The 21991-nt window shown below is 39.4% G+C and overlaps 1 protein-coding gene across 1 annotated transcript in view; it reads right to left on the reverse strand.

Annotated features, from left to right (window-relative positions):
- MACROD2 (mono-ADP ribosylhydrolase 2) overlaps nucleotides 1–21991 on the reverse strand; it is a gene marked incomplete at its 5' end in the record, with an annotated part of 84153 nt that overhangs the window by 36421 nt on the left and 25741 nt on the right. The window contains 4 exons of the mRNA XM_029085693.1: nucleotides 232–306; nucleotides 934–1011; nucleotides 10455–10523; nucleotides 13936–13998. Coding sequence (XP_028941526.1) covers nucleotides 232–306; nucleotides 934–1011; nucleotides 10455–10523; nucleotides 13936–13998 — 285 coding nt within the window. The remainder of the gene's footprint in view (nucleotides 1–231; nucleotides 307–933; nucleotides 1012–10454; nucleotides 10524–13935; nucleotides 13999–21991) is intronic.

The raw sequence follows: 21991 nt of genomic DNA on the forward strand, positions 1-21991 counted from the left end.
TTCTCTAACAGTCACAGTCATTAAGAAGTCAGCTTTTACCACCAAGAATCCATAGATACTCCCCTGCTCAGGGTTGAATTTAGAGTTAGCATAAGAAGATCTGGCTCCACAGATTTAGCTTAGGAGGTATGGAGACAGAAAAGGAACTTAAACACTAATGATAATATCTAAGCACTAACTAGTGGGTTTGCCTCTTAATCTTGCTCTTTGGTTTCAAGGCATGTGCAGTACCTTCTATTTCCATGCAGGAGCTTTGGGAATCTGCCCCAGTTTTCACCTCTTCCTCTGCAGAAACATCCTGTTGTCCTGTTAACATGACAAATTGAAAATGACATCAGCACAATGGCTGCGTGCAGGCAACGGCAAGTTCGTCAAAACAGGACACGAACCTAACGTATAGCACGGTCCTTTTCAGACAAGTACTGCTTTTTTTCTATGAAATGAACAACGTTGGAATTATTTTATATATGAAAATACCACTTAAACTCTAAGCATTAAGTATGTTAAATGGCTGGTCAAAACTGACCCTGAATACATTTTTTTTTTCTCTTCTTTTGTAGCTCAGCCTTGACAGGCTGTTTCTCATTGGAGGTATTGTAAAGTGCTCACACTTGACAGTCGACTTAGCAGAAGGAACAGAATTGCCCCACGGGCTTTTAGAACAACAATAACAACAAGAAGGACAATAATAACAATGCTATGCACCAAGGATCAATGTGGTTAAATCCACATATTTGGAGATGTGTGTCTTTTCCAGCAACACCAGAGATTACCGCACCACCACTGGTTGGCACACAACCTCTACTAGCCCACAGCATTTTCTTAAGGCAGCAGAGGTCAGGCTGAAAACCACTGGATGCTGAAACTGGGAGAACAAAGGTTCCCAACTGATTCATTATCTCTGTTTTAAAGAATTTTGATACAAAATTTTACCTTCGGCTTGATCTTGTTCACATTCCACAGGATGCACTGGGTCACCCTCCCGTGCGCCTTTGGAGTCTTTCAGGGAGTCTGAGGAAACAGCAAACAAATAAACAAACAAATCCTGCAGCAGTTTTCATGCTGGAAAAGTCTGGTAGTTACTTCAGACACAGGTAGCCCTTAGGTGCTAACTTAATATCTAGCATTTGGATACGCTGACAGATTTTCTATCTGTTTAACTACAGACTTATATACTACAAAAGTATACTCACGGGTTTCGATTATTCAAATTTATTTCAAAATCTCTACACTTACTGAGCAGTTTTTTGCCTGCAGTACAAACCTTAAACAAGGAGCTGGCAAGAAAGGATGCATAAGAATAATCAGCAGCGCTACTGAGGATTTTATTTCTAATGAAAAAAAGTGGCATAAAGCTATGAGAAACAGCATGAACCACCTACTTGATAAATAAAGTGATTTCTTATTTATTTAGAACAATGCTAGTACTTTTCATGGTTGGACTCCACAAGCTTAACAAACATTAAGTCCTATAAATCTCAGTGCAAATCCTAGCCTCATTCTATTTGATGACAGAACTCCCAAGGTCATTATTGTGGTCAAGACTGCTTTTCCTTTTGGGGGAGACCAACAGAATGAACTGCCCAAAGCATTGAACCCTTGAACCATTGGAACCGTGAGTTTTAAATTAAACGCTATTAAATCCAATCACTATGCTATCAGCAGCCTTCATAAACACAGGGCGTCGTTCTGTTGTGTTAAACAACGTTTTCTGACAACATCCACTCCTTAGTTTTTTTGTGTGGGGATGGAGAAATGTATCATTCCACCGCAGTCGGGAAATCACAGCAACACAAGCCACTCATTTCAGCTCTGCTCATCTGCATAACACACAGCTCTCACTGGGTAAAGAGCTCTCTTTGAGCCTTGTTAAAAACCACCGCTGATCCAACTGGACATTTCTGCAGACTACAGGGGTAAATACACTTGTGGTCCTAACAACGGCAACAGATAATCACTATTTGTTTCCCAGAGTGAAACACTTTCTAAAATGCTGCTAGATGGAAAATTTAAGTAACAGTGCCAAAAGATCTCCAGTGCATGATAATAAATTACACTATGACAGCCTTGTTACGGCTCTACTTCTGGAAGGTCTACAATATAACTGAGCAAATCTTACAGAACACCAAAGGATGCCCCTGTAAAACTCTTAGTTTCTGAAACTTGCCAAGAATAATCTCTGATGGGTAAGCGAGAAAGCTGGGTTGTTAACATCTGATCCAAATTTAATAATCTGTAGAAAAGGTATGCACTGAAAGTGTGTGGCTTTAATTAACTGCAAATAATCCCCCAAGGCAAATATTTAATTACCTGCACAGCTTCTTATTTCTTTCGTGGCATGACAATAAGTTTATAAATCCAAATTTGAAAGCAGAATATCTCACTGATGTACAATTTGCTAAAATCTGCCCTTGCTGCACTTTTTTTCACCCTACTACGGACTTAAAACACTACTCACTGCTATCAGCTGGACCACTGTGCTGGCCTTTCATACTAGGATGCCACATTGTGCTATGAGTTACAAGGGATTACCCTATCAGCCCAAATCAGAGCAAAAATAAATTAGAATTTCATTAAATTCCAAGTTTAATCAAAAAGTGAGTTGAAAGGCCCCTTGGTATAAATGGGAATGGCACTAAAAATCTATAGGGAATTTTTCAAGCAAACTTACAACCCACTGAGTGAAATTCTGGCTTTGCTGAAGTTACAAAGCGTATCCTAAATTAATATAATCTTTTTCTGTTTGATTTAGTTGCATGTTTGCAAAAGAAACTGTACTAACAAAGCTGGAATCAGGAGTCCTCTGTCTAAAGTACAGTGCAGCCAGGCCCTGAGCACAGTCCTTCAAACAGCCAAAAGTGATGATAAAGTGTGATATGACCTGCTATGGGTGGGAGAGATGCACGTGGCTCTGTCTCATCAGACCCTTAGAGCCATCTTCTCCTGCACCTATGCACAGTACTTCATACTCCCAGACCTGTGCCTTTAATCTCAGTTCACAGGTGCCACATTTTCTCCCACAATGAGGAATGACTCCAATTTCATGCAAAAATCAATCCCCAGCATCAGAAGCACAATTACGTGCTTTGGTCAATAATAACAAATGGAGTTTAAGGAGCCTGGTGTTTGGCAGATGTACGTGCCCCATCACACTGCTGTTTGTCATGGAGCATCGAGTAGCTTGTGGCAAACTACAGATGTGCCAGTGTGGGGAATCGTCACTGCTCCCAGACTGTGGCACAGCTGGCAGTCTGACCCCAACCTCACTGAGCATCAGCATTAGGCACCACAGCCAGAGCTCACCTATGCTATTTGGCTCATCCTCACACATTCCCATAGCTGGTTTTGCACAGTTTATTCTTAGGGGATTGTAATCTTGTGTTAAACTTTCATTTTGATCATCAACAGTTTTCTAACTGTTCCAGGGTTCAAGAAAGCAATATTTGCACAGAATTCCAAATTACCCCAGACAATATGCAACGATAATTTAGCACAAGTTATTTTTTTGTAAAGCGTGTTTCTGAAAAGAGAACTCAGGAATTACTGCCTAGCTGTAAGAGTCCACTGCTCTTATTTCAGCAGTAGGAATCAGTCTTTGCATTAGTATGCAGATTCTGAGCTTCAAAATCTTTAAGACCAAGACCATGTCAAAGATTTCTTCTTTTCAAATGCAAATATTAGACCAAATATTCAAGCCAAGAGGTCCAAAGACAGATTTATTTTTAGGATTAACAAGAATAAAATAAAGCAAAGGAATAAACCCAGTTTTATGAAGAAAATCTGAGCCAAGCAAAAGTAGAAGTGTAAGACCAAATGCACCAGTCAATAAAACCTGTTCCCAAACTGGATACAAGGCAAGAGTGCCACCTCCATTTCAGCTGGCAAGCAGCGGTGGGAATCTCACAAATGCTGATGATACACTACTTTCTGCGTGTAAGTTTCCAATAGGGTAGTGGTATCCCTCAGGCTCAGCTGCTCCTCTGTGCTCACTTAGCCCTTTAGAGCCTTATGCAACTGAGCGTAAGCCAGTATCATAGTCCTAAATGATTCCAGGGTCTACAAAAGCTCTGGGCATCCCTAAAGCCTTCATTCATCTCTAATTGGCTAGGGAACTAACTCTGATTTTTTAAACAGTATAAAGCAGTGTTAGTCTTCTCCTGACATAGCTACTTATCCGTTAAGTTGTACCAGAGAATCCAAGCCAGGATATTATTTCGCAGCACAGTATGCTTATTTTTTTGATAATACACACTGGGCACTATTTACCTTGGGTAACCACAAATGTGGACTCTAAGGGTTAATGTTCCTCCAGGCAGAACTGAAAACAGTGTTTCTGATACTACACTGGAGCACAGTTCCTAATGTCATCATTGATCACACATGAATGAACCAAACATGACTTATAATGACATAAATGAACCAAAGATAGGCCACTTTTGTTTACTGCACACGAAGCACTGAAGTGCTCATTGAAGTCTGAGCGTTCCTTAGTTCCCTCAAGCCTGCTTTTCCTTGGTGGCTGCAGTGACAATGTCCATATCAGGAGCCCTTGGCTCTGCATCCCTTCGTTGTATTGAAACAACTACCTCGTGGGGCTACGTTGTTGAATGCACCTGAGAATTAGCCCCAACCTTTAACAACCCGCAAAGAAAACACCTGGACTTGAAGTATGCCAGTCGGAATAGTCCCCAAGTGTATTCACTGTTCCAATATATCAACTCCATGTTGAATTCAGCTCCAAGAAAACAGTGTATGTTGCAATAAACTATCAATCCTATCCTTCCTGCCAATAATCAGACAGTTTTGTCTAAATACTGCACAAACACCCATGCTTTTCCATGCCGTTCATAATTTTTTGACTGTATAAATCAACACTGCTCAAACAAAATTTTGCAAATGCTAAGGAAGAGGAGAAATGGTAAGATCTGAATGTTAAGTGGCTTTAATGATCTTTTAAAATTCACTTCCCCAGCTACTCTCTGTACGGCTTATTTACTGAGTCGTTTCTAATGTGCAACACACCTGGGTCCTGCACACAGCATAGATAAATCACCATGTTTTAGAGAGCTGTAAGAAGATTAAAGAGGGAAAAAGTTGGTCATTATGAAAGAAACAGGTTCAGTGCATTTTCTTTTTTAAGCATGATACTGTGAAAAATGATTGGAATATTTCCAGAGTGAAAGAAATCAAGCAGGCGTCTAAAATTACAGGTAATGGTGTGCATGGAGGCTGCCACATGATTAGGGTATTCTTTTGCCTCATAAACCGAGGAAAATGTGTTAAAATGAAGTACTATAAAATGGTGATTTATGAGAAGTTAGGGAGATATTCTTGAGCTTTGACTTTAAAATGTTATTTTTCTATCCACCAAGATTTCATTTTAATCTATCTTTATGACAGATTAGATTTATTGGAGCCCAAGTTTATACGGCTTGGTACAACAGACCTTTTTAGGTGCAACAACCTGTACAGATATTTTCTGCAAGTGTTCAGGTAATAGACCAGGCAGTTCCTCTCCATAGGTAGGGTCCACTAAGTCATGCTCCCACCTGCTCATGCTTCGAGCTGACAGAAGGGCATCTCCTCTAACCTCACCTTCTGTTCAGAAGAGAAAGTTCAGGCGCAGTTGGTCTGATAACCATGTGCACCCTGCTGCTGCCATAAGAGGTTGTACACGGCTCTGGGAAAGGAAAAAGCTGAGAAAAATCTGGCTGGCTCGGTTAGACCCTTCCCAGGAGAAATGCCACACAGCTGAAGGTAAGGTTTGAGGGGGACAGATGGAAGGAGCAGGCGCTTCCATCGGACTGACGGGAGCGCAGCTGGATGGCTCCAGGTCAGCTAATATTTAAAAATAAGTAGGATTTAAATAAACCAGCTAAGTAGATTAGTGTCAGCTGTTGTGGCTGCCTGTACTGGTGAAGGGTAGAGCAGAAATACCTCGAGTAGTTTACGGGCTGGACTCTGTCAGGATGCACAATGCTCCAGCCAGGCCAGATTAAAAGGAAAAGTGAGTAACCTGCATTATGTACATACAGCTCTAAGTGACCATTATGGTTCATGGTAGGAGAATAAGCACTTGGTTGGATAGTGATGATTACGTACCTGGTTTAAAAAAGCCCCAAACCACAGCATTTAGCTTGTGTTTGTCAATTTGATTTCATAGAAACCCTTCTAACCAAGGGAGAGGAAAAGGTTATCGCTGTAGCTGGTATGCAGAGCTACAGCTATGGTTGGGGGTGTCGAAATTCTTCCATTAAAAAGGTTCTTTTTCAGTTACCTATAATTGAAATTTTTCAGGCTGAAATTTTCCAGGTCTAATCATAGCCCAAGGGTGAAGTAAAAACATTTCATTGGTAGCTGCTGAGTGCTCAGCACTTCTGAAAATCAGGTCATTCATTTAGATGTCTTAATATATACTTAAGAGCTGATTTTTAACACCTCTTTTTGAACATATTGGCCTTTCAGTCAATCTTTTTCACCCACTTATCAATGTCTAATTTACGTCAATTTGCTCAGCTCCCCTGCATTTGAAATGCTCTATCTTTCAGTTTATCCCTTCTCAATCACTGATGTCTTTAGGGCATCGAGATTTTTCTATGGTGAGAACTACAGCTGGCCAAACAGGAATTTTATATCCATTATGTTTTACAGGCAGGATACAACCAGGCTTCTGGGTTGCACAGACTGAGTTTTTAGGGCTAACTCACAGCCAAGGCATGGACCTAATTCTGTTTCTGACAACATAAGGCCTCCAGCTGACTCAATCTGACTCCATTTCAGAGAATATAGAAAAATAGTGACTTGCTTTAAATGGCACTCCCACAGGAGCACAGACTTTGGTGAACACCTGGAAATAATTAATCCTTACTTTATTTTAAAAATCAATTAGCATATGATTTAATTTAGTTGACCTTCAAATGAAAATTCAGTTCTTATTAAGTGCTAATGAATTAAAATCAGCGTATTGTGCACAGAAACTTTGCCATGATTACATAATGGGGAGTTCATTCTTCACCTGTACTAAATCCAGTTGGTTATTTCATTCTTCTGCCAGAAAGCCCTATCATTATGTCAGGTTAAATAGTAATTGGTAGGAGAGGTGACAGAGAGGAAGATGCAGAACACTCTCTCATACACACACACACGCATGTGCGCACACACTCTTAAAAAAAAAATAATAATCATAGGTTCAAACCAATCCACAGCTACATCTAAAATGGGTTTGTAGTCCCAGCACAACCTTGTGTGGACAGGCAGACTAGACTGAGTGCAACCTGCTACGTTGTTTTATCTGCTGCATAAACATTAATGGCTTTAATCACTTCGTTCTGCCCTTACACTTCATAAAGGGAAGCATCTCTAACTTGAAATACACTGCGTATAAAGGATCTACTTCCATATGCACAGTAATGAAGTGCCATGAAGGTGCTGCCTAGAGATGTCAGCTCTCCCCCCCAAGAGCTAATAGTTATGCATGCAAGTTTTCAAGGGTAAAATTGCAACATTTCTTTGTGGTATTTCCAGACAGTGGAAATAGAGACTTGGCACAGACTGGAATAAGATGATACCTCCACAGCATAACATCAAACATCTTTCTATTCTTGGATTATGACTGTTCTGCTTTTTATTTTTTGTTGTTTGTTTTTCCTGAGGACAGACAGAGCACTCAAAAAATTCAGTCTGCTCAAAGGCCACATGCAAACTGGGCCCATGTGGACTTTTTTTTTTCTGGACAGTGACTCTTCTATTGTGAATAACAGAAGTGACATACTTTCCCATTAATAAGAGATTTGAAATCTCAGAGTAGCTTTTAATTGGAGCCCCTCAAAACATGATTCCTGCACTGTTCCATGCGCTTATAGTGAAACATCCCCTTTCTTGTTCCCATCCTTCCCCTTTCCCTTTAAAAAAAATGATAAAAACAAATCAGGTAAAACAAAGAATACTAGAACTTCACGGTAGCAGAGATGCATGTGCTCTGTTTTGAATATTACCACATTTTAGAGCAATAAATAACTATTTCAATGTGTTTGCTATATTCTAATCCCAGAAATATGAAGAAAAAATAAGCAGAAAAACTACTAGTCAACACTAATTAGAGTCAAAATACTTGTTTTGGTGCACTCACCAGAACTGATGTTTGAAATATACTTCCACAGTAGGCTTAGAAACCTCCTATTCTGAGTGGTTTAGACTATGCATTTTGGGAATATGCAGCCTAGACTTATTTGCCATAAATGTCCTTTCACAGTAACTAGGTGGAAAGACTGAAAAACCAGAATTTCTTTAAATGCTTTACATCCAGTTCATTTAGTTGAAGATAAACTACAGAAATGATTATGTTCCAGAACCTGGCAGGTTTTAGCTGTGTTAACTCAGTGGGCAAACAATTTGAAGGCTGAAATTTATTTTGGGAGCAGCAGGTGTTTTCAGAAATGCCAAGATTTAGTAAAAATGCCATTTCCCAAGCAGTAGCAAGTTTTTTGTAACACTAGTATTTATTAATTTTAAAACAGCTCAAAAATCTAAAATTCAAAAAGTTTAAAATCTACTAATGGAAATAAGAATTAAAGCCATGGCCTGGTGGATGTGGCAACCTCATAATTAAAAATTCTAAAGGTTAGCAAGCAAATCTCAAAACATGCTCCTTTCCCCACCATTCCTTTTTTCTACTTAAACAACTTTACAAACAAAATATATGGAGAAGAGTCTGTCTTGCTCCTTTTTCCCTACCAGATGCTTTCTGTCTTACTTTTCAGGAGAGGAAGGACATCAAAGAGAAACTGCTCTTTGGATTTCTCATGGCAGTATCTCTTCTGTCAGCCTCTCAAGAGAAGAGGGGAAAGCACTCTTATTCTTAGCATATTATAGGAAAAAATGAGATCTATAGCACCAAGATGGCTACTTTCCTGAGGAGGGATAACTAATACAATGGGTCAAAAAATGGGAGTGGTTACACATTGAGATGGTCACTGAAAACCGTATCAGAAAACATTGGCTTCATAGCCAGGGACAAGCACTCAAAGGGATATCAAAATGTTGAGATCTTCAGTAAGACTGCAGGCAGCAAAACAAAAAAAAAATAATAATTAAAAAAAATCCAACCCCAAAACCCTACCGTGACCCTCACATTATGAAATATAAAAAACACATCTGATGGGGGATCTTATAGATACAGGGTACCTAAACAGGCCAAATGTCAGCAAAACAAGAGAAATAAATGACAGGCAATCACCAACTACGCAGGGGTTGAATCTATCACTTTTTCTGCCTTCCACTAGCCTTGCCACGATTTTAATCTGAAAAGACATCAAAAGCAAAAGCCAACGCTCTAGCAAGGGTTTGTGGTTTTTTTTTTTTTTTGCCCTGCAGGATCAATCAATCAGTTAAGAGAGCACTTAAATCAACCTGCACAGGGCTTTGAACTCATAATCAGGTAAGTATGTGGGCTCTCTAGCATGTGTCTTTGGAACAAAAGGGCAAGATCTCACACCCCGTCACACTTATCTAGAAAAATGAGAAGAGAGTCAAGCAGTGACGCTGAATTAAACATTAAATCTTTTAAAATAAATAAGTTAATGGATGTTAATAATTATGTTATCTCAGTAAAATGCATTAACATTTTCTATTAGTCTTTCTTGAAGGCTGTACTGATGGACTGTGTTTATTAGAGATAGCAAAACTCCTGTTTTGAATTACCAGTAGCGAACATTTTATAAATCACCCAGGCTTTTTCCTGACGTAGCCCCACAAAAATGCCAAAAACTGCAGACAGGCACAAGCAATTAATAGCGTGATATCGTAAGAGTATCAAAAACAGTACGTCTGTGCACTGGTTCCTATCTGTAAACCAACAACTCCACAGGAAAAATCTCAGCTTGAAACATTTAAATTAGATAATCTCTCTTTCTTGTTTCCTAAACTCCCTGTCATTTGGCCCTGTGACACTTTTAAATATTTATCACAAACTAAATGATCTGAGTGCCCAGCACAGCCTGCACAAGATAAACATTACTTTCACCTTCTCAATTATGACTTCATCTCCTCCTGTCTCCTCTCGATGTGTTTATAGCTATTGTGTTTTTCTTTTTCCCCATCAGGAGAGCACCAAATAGGGAGCTAATATTGCCGAGATAGATGTGCATGCTTAACTTCATGCCTGTGAGTCAACCCAGCGAGCCCAAGCTTTGGGCTTATTTCTGATGTGTCATGTATGATATTTTAGCATTACCTCTATAACAAGGGGACTTAGGAATTCACGGCATCTCTCCTACCAGCACAACAGCTGGTGCCAAGTACTTCATTACAAAGACTTCTGTAAATAAAAATCCAAGCATTTACCTATTTCTATATTGTTTAAATGCGATTTTGGCAATTTGCAGACAAAGAAAATAAGGCTTTACAAAATGCCCTCTTGGGATTGGATATTTTGAAATGCAATTTACAATCTGTACCTTTATCCTCACTCAGCTCTCTTTCTTCTGATGATGATAGGCTGGCTACAGCTGAAGGTTTTGTCTCATCTATAAGAACCAAGGAAATGAAAGAGAAGTTATTCATTAGGAGAGCAAACTGATGAACCACTTTACTGAAGAAAAAAAAAAAAAAAGTGTTATGCCTTTTTGAGGCAAGATACTAGATCTGAATTTGATTTTCTGGGCTTCTATCCACTCACATTGTATTCACTAGCCATTACTGGTGTGATTGTCTTCCCTAAGCCAGGGGTAAACTTACATTACAATACTGCCAGATCAAGTCTATATTTCAATTTCTCCTAATATAGAGAGAGGAACAGCTATCAGTTTCCATGGGTAGGCTGGTGCTGCTATTTGCTTTGAGATTCCTTTATTTTTCATTTAATCCATCTAATGTGAGAAAAAAAAAAAACAATTAAGCCATTCTTAACTTTAATCATACCCATGAATCCCATTGGAATCAAAATGACTACATGCAAATGTTTTCCTGAAAGTAGAAGCTTTCATGAATCAGGCCTGAAATTTAGCAAGTCCCTGAAAATCTGTGACTTGGAGTTTTTTAATGGTAGAGCAAGTGGGTAAAACTATTGTAGTTAATAGATAAAACTAGTACCTGAATTTAATAGATTTTTTTTTTAACTTTCACTGCTGCTTTTTCTTGGCAAGTTTTATAGTTCTAAAACCTGTATAAGCCATTGTTTTCATTTCTAGCCTTTCACTTCTTTCAAAAGACTTGCCTCTGATGATGCTGACAATTTTTTTTCCTAATAGAGTCATCGAGTATTTTTAAGTAGCTTGAAACAAGAGCTCTGAACCACCTGTCATTTTGTTTTCCCACGTGTTAACTGTGAAGTTCACTGATGATAGACTGGAGGCCAGGCTTTAAAAAAACCACATAGTAATAGTTGAAAAATTTCAGGCCACTCTTTGTACACTATAACTGTCTTTCTCATCTACTATATAATAAGAATATATAAATCTTTATGTAATGGACTGGGTAAGAATGCAGTTTCTTTTTTTCTCCTACATTTTCTTTCACAATATTGAAGTATACGATTCGTGATTTGTCACACACAGATTAAGGTTATGCCTTTTCATTTAGAAAATACAGATAAGAACCTTAACATTTAAGGGGGATTGCTTCTTACAATGTTCATTCATAGTGATTAGAAACGTTTTAGGCGTACAACTGTGTATCTTAGAAAATCAGATCACTTCCTACTGCCAAGAAAGGACAGAGAAGCAGCAATCCTAAATGTTTCCGATGGTTCTGTCTCCACAATGAGTAGAGCGGAAAGCAGTAGCAACTCATTAGCTGAATGTAACTAACTCGAGGTAGTTGTACACCTCTGTGTTCTTACTGCTATGTGAACCAGTAGGGATAAATGTTACGCCAAATGATTTTTTTTCCTCCAACACTGTGTGCCTGTGGCCAAGGAAGTTATTCATGTACTATGCGTAGGCACAACACTATCTTTAGGCATGTACCTAAAACACGTTCCTAAAGTATGACATTGTCTGTATCTGGGACCTAAAACATCTGGACCTTTTCTTTTACGCTTTTCATGAGAGTAACAAAACATGACTACCAATACGAGATAGCAAAAGAATGTACATCATGGTTCTGATAAACCAACTCTGACAGCTCGTAACATAACGAATCATAATGACAGTTTGGGGAAAAACACAATACATTTAAGACACCTTCAGCAGCGAAGTAATAATTTAGAGAGGTACATATTCCTTACTTCTCTTGGGAGAAATGAAATGTATCTCATTTAATCAAACTGTTTTGTGAATCAAAATACCAGGGAAATACAGACCCCACCAGAGTGAACACAGCTGACAAGCACAACGGGCTATATTTGGTATCTGCAGAGAGTAGTGTAACTGGGTTTAACTGGGTAATCTAGCAGCCAAGTAGTACTTGGTACAGTTAAAAGCTCAACATTGATCGGGCAAAGATATCCCCCTGCCTAGTAAGAGATCCAAAACAGAGTCTGGATTCAGACAGAGCAACTCATTGCTCCCTTTTCCTTGTCCCTTTCACCTGTTTAAAATATGACTAACAGAAAAGTGAAAAACCCAGGAAGGGAATCGTGGTTGTCCTCCAGCACTTACAAAATACCACTCCATGCTTATCTTGGGCAGGATAAAGGGCCTATGTCCAAAGCCTGCTGAGGGCCATGGGAATCTTTTTTATTCTGCAATACTGTGTGCCTATAGCTTTGCCTCCCACTGCTTGCCCTGTGCAAGGACATAAAGAGCAGGTGATAAAGAGGACATGAAATATAGAAGGACTTCAAGCACTTGTGGACAGCATTAGCTGTTAACACCTACTTGCAGAAAACTGACTTGTGGAGTGCAGGGAGAAATGCTGCACTTCCACCCATACACTGCCCAATCCATAGGGGGGAAAAAAAAAGGACCATCATCAAATGAATCCCTCATCTAGGAGCAGCCACAATGCAGAAAGCAAACCAGGTAAGTCAAGAATCTAGGCCTCCTATTTTTTTTTTTTTCTCCTGCATTTACTGGCTGGCCTTCTTCAGTGCAATCTTCCACATATTGAAAATAATCTTCAAGTCTGATTAAAAAAAAAGAATCCTGAATAAAACTGTTTCATGTTGTCTGAATTATGTGTAATTAACATCCTGCACTACTATAAGGAAAAAAACCCCCACAAACAAACAAGAAAAGCATTGTGTTACATGTAATACTATGCAAAAAGAAATCCTACGACATTTTGATTGTCACCTCAGCTCTTTTGATAACCAATTAATTCTAGTTGTCTTTTGCATTGAACAGAGTTGGGTAGCATGAAAAATACAACCACAAACAGAAAAACTAATAGAAAATCTATTGTGAACATGGAGAGACATTGTATTTTAAAATACTGAACTGATGATTATTTATAAGCATGCCATTTGCAAAACCTACTGCTTGTGAACTCTGACATTCCTTTGCAGTATATGCAGTATCTTTCTGTATGGATTTAAATCTTCATAACCCCTGAGAATTCTGTAGACAACTTATTAAAACTTGAAAATACCCTTTAAAAATCTTCAGAAGTACAATTTTCAGCAAAGGAAGCCTGCTTCCTCCTTCTCCAAATTTTCTTCTTCCTTGACTTCTATTCTATGCAGAGAGCTATTCTGCTGTAGACAGAGGGAAAATTATTTATTTCTAGTTAGAGGATTAGCTAGAGGTAGTCCACCTTAAATGGAGACTGCAAAGCTGGTAAGCTAAAGAGGGAAGTCTGCATTCCTAAAACATTCCTGCCTTGCAATACAATCATTCATAATGAATGGAGTTTGGGTCTCTAATGGGAGAATTGCTCAAGACCTGAGCTAATCTGGTGAAAATGTACAAACATTCCTCGTCAATAGCATTGACTAAGGTTATTGTTCACCAAGGTGGATAAAACCCAAGTAAGTCCTTTAAGGAACTCAACACAAACCTGCTTCTTGGCTCTGGGCCTCGGTTTCTTCAGTGTTTTGCTTCTCCTCTGTGCTGTCACCACCTATTGAGGAAAACACATAAAAATTATTTATGATATATCTTTTTATTGGTAACAGCAGCAGCAATATTAATTGCAACCAATTCAGCACAAACTGCTAATTTACAGCAAGGCACTGTGATAAAAGGGGAGAGATATAAAGGGGAACTGAAAAAAACCTGCAAACATAACCAGTTACATTGAAAACAGTCACATTTCCACATTTCAAGCTGAGGACGGGGCGTTAGATTAAAGATTTTATTTCAATAGGCACCCTGGAAATATCAGTGTAACAAATAAAGGTATGTTTCCCTAAACACTGTCTGCAATAGATGAAATTGTTGCTTGATCTTAGTCTATGTATTTCATAAAGATTTTTTTCTAGGACTGTTTTCCACCAGTAACATTTCCACAAGATCCTTGAAGTGGCTGTGTTTCTGACCTGCAGAACCTACTTTAACGCCTATGGAAGGTAAGAATAGGAGGGGGAAAATTGGCCAAATCTTATTTTAAAGCAAAATGCACAATGCCACTTAGCATTAAGTATAAAAATGCATCACAAACAACTGCAAAGAAGAGAGCAAAATAAACCCCAGTAAGATTGCTAGGACTGAACGCATTTCTGCCCGTTTTACATTGACATTCATTCCCAATTTTCTCCACTACTTTGCATTTGCATTCATTATCCATTTTCTTCCCTCCAGGTCCCTTTCTGAAGGCAGGTACCAAACAGGGAACTACCACAGAGAAAAGTAATACCCTGGGGAACATCTATGGACACGAGATCAAGCTCTCTTAACCTTCGCTTGGCCTGATTAGAAATATATCAGGAGGTCTGTATTTTCAGTGATGGAGAAGGCTCTTTTAGCTTCATAATAACATTAGAGGCTGCAGTGCAGCATGTTGGATCGGATGCGATGGCTCTACTCCCTCTTTTCCAGCATGGTGAGATAGATGGGGAGAACAGCTGAGTACCAGCCTTAATGAGGCATTTGAAAAACTGACTGCTGAGCATATACACTGGGAGAAAGGAAATTCATTCCCAGGCTTGTAAATGGCTTGATAATGATACACATATTTTTTGCTGTGATCTTTTCAGGCTCCTGGGTTTTTCTGATTACAGCTTGTCTAAAGCAACACGGTTAAAGTTCCTCGCACCGCCACCTTGCTTTTACTTAACACATGGAGTCTGTTGAAGAGAACAGCAGTAGCCCAAATGCAATTAGGTGGATGGAAGAAAAACAGAGAAAGCGCGTGTTTTTCAGAAGCTAATGTACATCTGGTGGCACGCCGCATTCGGCTAGTATTTAAAGGATGAGGTATGACGCTCTCCTTCTTTCCAGCAGGCAATACATCCCAGCATCCAGCAGATGGGACTAGTGGAGAAGTATTTCCAGGCTGAAATTGCCTGAAAAAATTTCCAGAGCCCTGCACGGAGCTGCTGTCAGGAGCAGAGGAGATGGAGCAGGAGTTTGACAGCCCACCTGATTGGGGAGAGGTGGGCAGGAAGCGGCTGATGGCCATCAGCGGGGACTCGAGCCTCCCGCCTGCTTGGTAACTCTCTGTACCAATTTTAACCAGTCTTAATGGATGACTAGCTAGAGTGATTTCTTAGCACATTAGTGAGCTCTAACCTGTAAAAAATTGCATTACATGGATGACCAAAATGGCTTGATAAAACCAGCTGGGTTTTTTCCCTCCCCCCTTGAAATCAAAAAGTGCTCTTTTCAAGATCAGCATTCTGCCTGTCCGTGCAGAATAGGAAGTTAGCTATACTAGAAGAAAAACTTTTCTCTCCCCCTCCCTCTTTTCTTTTAAAACATGGACTTGGGACTTTGCAAGCTTTGCAGAAGCAATTAATAAATAAGGGGAAAAACATCCTTTGCATCACCAGGCTGCATCAAAGGGATAAAGTCATCTAGCTCAGGAGCTGTGGAAAGGAACAGTACGTTCAAGACAATCCTCTAACACAACAGTGCAGTGACACTTGAAAAATCTTTACCATTAGGTCAGATCCAAAGAGAATATTGCATCACTGCAAAACAAGCAGTGCCAGAGAATAAAGGATTTCATTATGGCCAAGTGCAACTTGTTTCGCTTTGCACAGAAGGACTTTACATTCAGAAAAAGCAGGTCAGGCATAAATGGTAACTACTAATACATCACGAAAAATCATTTCAGCAATTACCTCACTGCCTTCATAATATAAAACTCCTTGTCCAGATGACACTTGTTTCTACATCTACATAACAAATATGACGATAACCATGAGTTATTTGGCTAAATCCAGGTATCTCAAGGATCCATTCATGTTTATTGCCAAGGGACTACATCTCTTGTTAAAGCCACTTACTCAGAGCAAACTTAAACTACAAAAGAAAGTTTAAATTATCGTTTGGTTCATCAGGTTATCAGATAAAGCACATATTCACCACTATGTTTTGTCAAGCCTACGTCCACTATGTCACTGGAGATTCACTGTTTAAAACTGGTATAATAGAACAATTATTACAGTCCTATACATTGGATTCTCAACAAATTTTCCATCTAACACTTCATTTTGTTCCTTGAGAAAGAAAAATGTAAAAGAATTTAAGCAGAAGCTTCACCTCTTGTACTCTGACCCAGTCAAACAGACTGACTGGATCATGACATGAAAATTAATCTTGATCAGCATATTGAAAGTACGTGTTGTGCCTGCCAAGTGACTTCGCTAGAACTAGAGAAAAGGAAACGTTAAAAAATTAAAAGTGGACAAGTGATCCTCAAGTAAATGACTTGCAGAAGGAAGGGTTAAGCTCTGCTTGGCTTGGAGAATCTGTTCATCTCAGGAGAAAAGGAGGAAGTGGAGTACAAATACACAGATAAGAAAGCAAACTATAGGGTGGAGAAGTGACTAATCCCAAAGCATCTGACAAACAGTTTTTTCTGTTTTTTAAAGACCCCTCTAATGAGCCTCTCACTCTCAGGATGTCTTCTACTGATGAAAAGTCTTTCTGTAATTATTACTCTCCATTGGAGATGGGTGCTGAGCAAACGGAAAGGCTTTACGTAGCACATGCTCAAGGCAAAAAGCTGGAAATATATTTTACAAGAGTAGCAAGCCAGTTTTGCACTACTTTTTTATTCACCCCTGGCTTTCCTTTTCTCCAGGCAGCAAAGCCGGACCCAGTGCATTTCCCTTGAGTCTTCCCCATGACATTATTAATAATAAAAATGTCTTTTCCACTGGATGGCTTCTATAGTATCTGCCATCCTTCTCTTTCCACTACTGCAGCAATTGGCAATTGCATTTCCTTTAGGTGAAAGCTGCCCTCACAATATCTGCTTTTCCATTATACTAGTAATTGAACAGCAATCTGTCACTCACTCCAAAGGAGATAGAAAAAGTGGCAAATGACATGTCATGTCATTTTAGGCCAGCAAATGTAAATGATTTTGAGCCACATCAAAAGACAAATGGGAACATCTGTTTCTTTATCCTGGCATGGTAGTCAGTTAAAAAAAAAGAGTTAGAGAATTACAGTAGCACCATACAAACAAAATAAGCACATCAGACACTAAAATACCTACTGCTGGCCATATATTTTGCTTTCCCTTGCCAAGCTGTCTACCACCTGATCGGTGCTTGCTCTCTCCTCTTGGTCTTTTTCTTTGGGATAAGCAAGAAATGCCCCCCCACCCTCAAGATATATACCCTCATTTATATTTGGTAGAAAACAGGCTAAACAGTGATCAGTCAGCACACTCAGCAAACTGGCAGAGCAAGCAGCCCTTCTAACTGAACTAGAAAACCAGATACTCTGCAAGTGCCTGCCCACTTTATGTTAAGGAGAAGTATTTAGCATGCACAGTGATATGCCAGCTGCAGTAGCAGCCCCAAAACAAAGCAGATTAAATGATAAATAATAAGTTGGCAGTCAGGTTGGAGAGAGCTGGGGCAAAATCCCTACGAAAGTCCAGAGGACAAATTCTCAGCAGCAGCACCAGAGCAGGTTTTAGTATTCTTCCCATTTTCTCTGCGAGAGCCTGGAAGCACATGGCTTTTTACACCTTTCACTGTTCTTGCGACAAACATGGCAAGACAAAAATATTAATAGCCTGCTGGCCTCTTGGCTCTTCCCATTTCAGAGCTGAGTGAGTGCCAGGTTCACTCATACACCTACTCCTCTCCTCAGCAGTACCTTTCTTCACAAGCAGTCAGCGAAGTACTCGGAGCTGAGGCTAAAGTCAACGTCTCAAAAATTGGTGCAAAAAAAGACATTTTTCAGAAGAAAACAGAATTGCAGGTAACATACTTTTAGTTAAAGGAAGAAATTCTACATAACCAGTATAAACCAGTCTACTTCTACCTCTCCAACATAGATGTTATTAATAATAAAATTGTTTTCACTACTGAGAAAGCGTACTCTACTTAGATCATCCATAGCGTGTCAACAGAATAAGGTTCCTTTAAACCACCTCTTCCTTCCTGGAGTAGAAATAAAAAAGACAGAGGCTCAACGCCTCAGCTCACACCCTGTTTGCCACTCTGACGTATCTGTGTACGTACCACATCCCCGAGCAGCAGGTTTGACCCTGTTATATCCCCTCATGGCACTTGCCATGCACGTCTGGGTGCGTTCTCGGGTTGGCCAGCAACCATGCATCTCTCCCATCGTCTGGCCTTTGAATTTCTCTCCAAGCTGGGTCATGCTTCTGTGATAAATACAAATGCAAACCAAGATCTGGCAGATAAGGGATGCCAGTTTTGAACTATCTTTTTTGCAGCACAAAAATATTGCCACGGTAATCATACTAATGATGTGAAGGTCCTTCTAGGATAACAGGGAAACTAATTAATGAGAAAATTAAAAATATAGGCCTTGATCTTACAGCTGTTATGTTCTGCACATGAGTAGATATGCTGACTTCAGTGAAATTCCTAATATGCAAGAAGAAAGCACACGCATATCCATATATACACTCAAGATCATATAGCCTGCAACCATTTTCAGACTATTCCAGTGGCAAAATGATATCAGACATGAAACAAAAAGTACATACACACAAAGGCCATTGTTGTAGAACTACAAACACATTAAAATGAATCATTAGGGTGGTGGCCTGAGGTAACCCAACATTTTCAGTTTGCATTTTAATTTCTTTTAATTAAATTATGATTTAGGTCAGTTTTAATCACTACTTGTATATAACCCCTTTGGGGTAAATTTTAAGAAGGGTTAGTAAAGAGTTACCTGCAGTAATTGTTAATGGAGTTATGAGACTTCTTCCCTCCATGCTGCTTCAACAATTTACCTCGCTACAGACGCAGACCTGAATGCATTGCTCTCAATGCACCCAGCCTAGAAAAGCTGTCAGCATAATAAATAAGAGGTTTTCATTTTCATGCAGCATTTTGTCAAGAATTGTCAGGGAGTGTGGGAAAAGAATGAGAAAACTGTAGTTTGTGGGGATTATCTCAGCGGTTAAAAATAACACTATTGTATTTCACCTATTTAACATCCTGAGAAATATAGGAGCCTAATCTAAAGCTCACTGAAGTAACTAGGCGTGTTCCCATTGCCTCACTCCTCCGTGGATCTGAAGGCAAGTAATTCAACTTCATTATACCTTTCCTGGCTAGGGAAGAACCAGGGAACAACAGCTACAGCATCAAATTAGGTGTGTGGAAGACATGAGCACTCAGATTTGTCCTAACACACTTCATACATAACATTTCTGGGAATGTTGTGCTAGGCTGGTTTTTCACTGGGTGTAATTCTTCTGTCTGACATACAGCATGACTCAGATTTTGCAATACAGGTGCCTTGCAAGAGACATCTAAAATTTCATTGCCAAAGATGCTGATCATCACTGTTTCTGACAATCTGCAACTGTGACTGTTCAAAACAAATGAAAGCAGACATCTCCTGGAAGCTTGAGCTCTCCAACATAAACAGAATATGGACATCAAAGCCTAGAAAAATACACACACAGTGCTGTGCAAGTATTATCACTATTATCATAGTATACAAAAGTGGACAGAAACCACTCATGTGAGTTGAGGCATGTTGAAGAGCAAGCCAAGGCAGAGCTCAGAGCAGAACGGAGGAGTCCTGACAGCTAGCCCTACGGGCAGTCTTATCTAAGAGACAGTGAAAGAAAAGGGACCACATATGTGAAAGGTGCACACCACCATCCCAAATATTATTGTTACTATGTCAATTTGCTATTCATTCATACTTTCTTGGTGTGCCTAAGAGACTAGTTAACTGCATACCATTAAGGATTGCAACACAGCTTCTTTTCCAAGCCACAGTCAAAATAAAACATGACACCTATTTCAATTTTTTTTGCATACAGGTCATGAAATCACGTGGTGCAGCAATGTAACAAAGTGAAGAAATGGATGGAGAAGCCACACAGGAGAACACATTTGTTAAAACCAGCATGAAACATGAACCAGAACATGTACTATTTTGTATTAATATTTCAGAATTAAGGGACTAGTCCTGTCTTCTACACTGGACCCAAACAATCACGATGGTTTACTGTTATTCACATCATGGTTAGAAATGAGAAATGAATTCCCTGACAGATGAGTCCCCTGCAGGTATGCTGGTTTGTCACTGTGTATAATTCTTCTCTGACAACATTGCATTAGTCACTTTAGTAACTTAGTATTTTGCACCTTAGCTCATCTCAGGGGAAAGAAAAATCCACTCTGAAGCATCTAGCATGAAAACAGGAATTGCAACTGTTTGCCTGGTACAGTTTACACACACATACATTCGGTTGCTAAAAGAAACCCAAATCACAGAATCACAGAATTGTAGGGGTTGGAAGGGACCTCAGGAGATCATCTCGTCCAACCCCCCATGGGTAAATGGTCAACACAACAGGCCTGAGTGTCACCTACAGAGGCCAAAATAAGCTGCACTTTCAAAGTTGCTTTGTGCAGCCGCTGCACAGCAATTTAATGAAACAGTAGAAGCCACTTCAGCAATGAAAAGAATCTTCTAAGAAGGGTTTGCTCAGAGAGCAAGTACAAATGAAAATACAGATAACGTCCTGTTTTTCCCCTGGCTAAGTGGAAGGTGATCACCCGATATTCTGACAGTTGTAATCAGTCAAGACAGATGGTGGACTTCAAAACAGAAGCAAAAAAGAAGCTATGAACCAAAGTGGACAGGGGTTAATAGCATCACTTTAAATATAACCAATCTGCGTTAAGGTGAAACATTTTACAGACATGTTTGATACACACACTTCCCAGGGAATTTCTTCTGTAGTACTTTATCTTAATTTAAAATTTTTTATTAAAGGATTTGGTTTGGTGGCAAAAAGAATACAGTAACTTCTAAGCTATCTTAATAAGAAGTAGCACTTTTAAGGCTGAATAAGAGAGCGTGTTTTTGAAGTGTAATTATGTGTCTAGATGTTCATTTTTAGTAGATTATGAGTGAAGAATATTACTGCCCTGTGGGATGCAAAGAAGAAATGTAGCTACAATTCCTCAAATGATACAAGAATTGCTTGCTATAAACCCAAGAACATCTTAAAATGAATCAGAAGTCAAATCTAGTTTATGTTAATCCATACCTGAAAGAGAGATAATCAGGCCTGTACAGTACTAGAAGGCCCTTAGAAAAGACACTTTGAACATCACTACGTAATAGTAACACACAAGCAGCTGTTGTAGGCACCTCCAGCCCCAGGGAGGATTAAGCCCATCTCAGAGGAAAGTAGCCCAAGCCCAGCACTATTGACTTTTGTGGGTGCATACACTACACCCCTCTCTATGAAGCTAGGGAGTAAGCAGCAATGTCACTAAATCTATGGTCTAGAAAAGAGAACCAGGAAGGGGAAGCTTTACGTTAATCTCACAATTAAAAGGCTAAGATGCAAAATTAGTTTTATTTTCTAGTTCCAAGACTATGCACTTTTTGTCATTGGACAAAAATGTTCTGGGAAAAGGGATGAGGTGCCAGGGCATCTCGCTCAGTGAGCATCCTACCCAACGGCCAAGACCTGC

This window comes from Antrostomus carolinensis, unplaced genomic scaffold (assembly GCF_000700745.2).
Source record: "Antrostomus carolinensis isolate BGI_N321 unplaced genomic scaffold, ASM70074v2 scaffold7680, whole genome shotgun sequence".
Classification (NCBI taxonomy): Eukaryota; Metazoa; Chordata; class Aves; order Caprimulgiformes; family Caprimulgidae; genus Antrostomus; species Antrostomus carolinensis.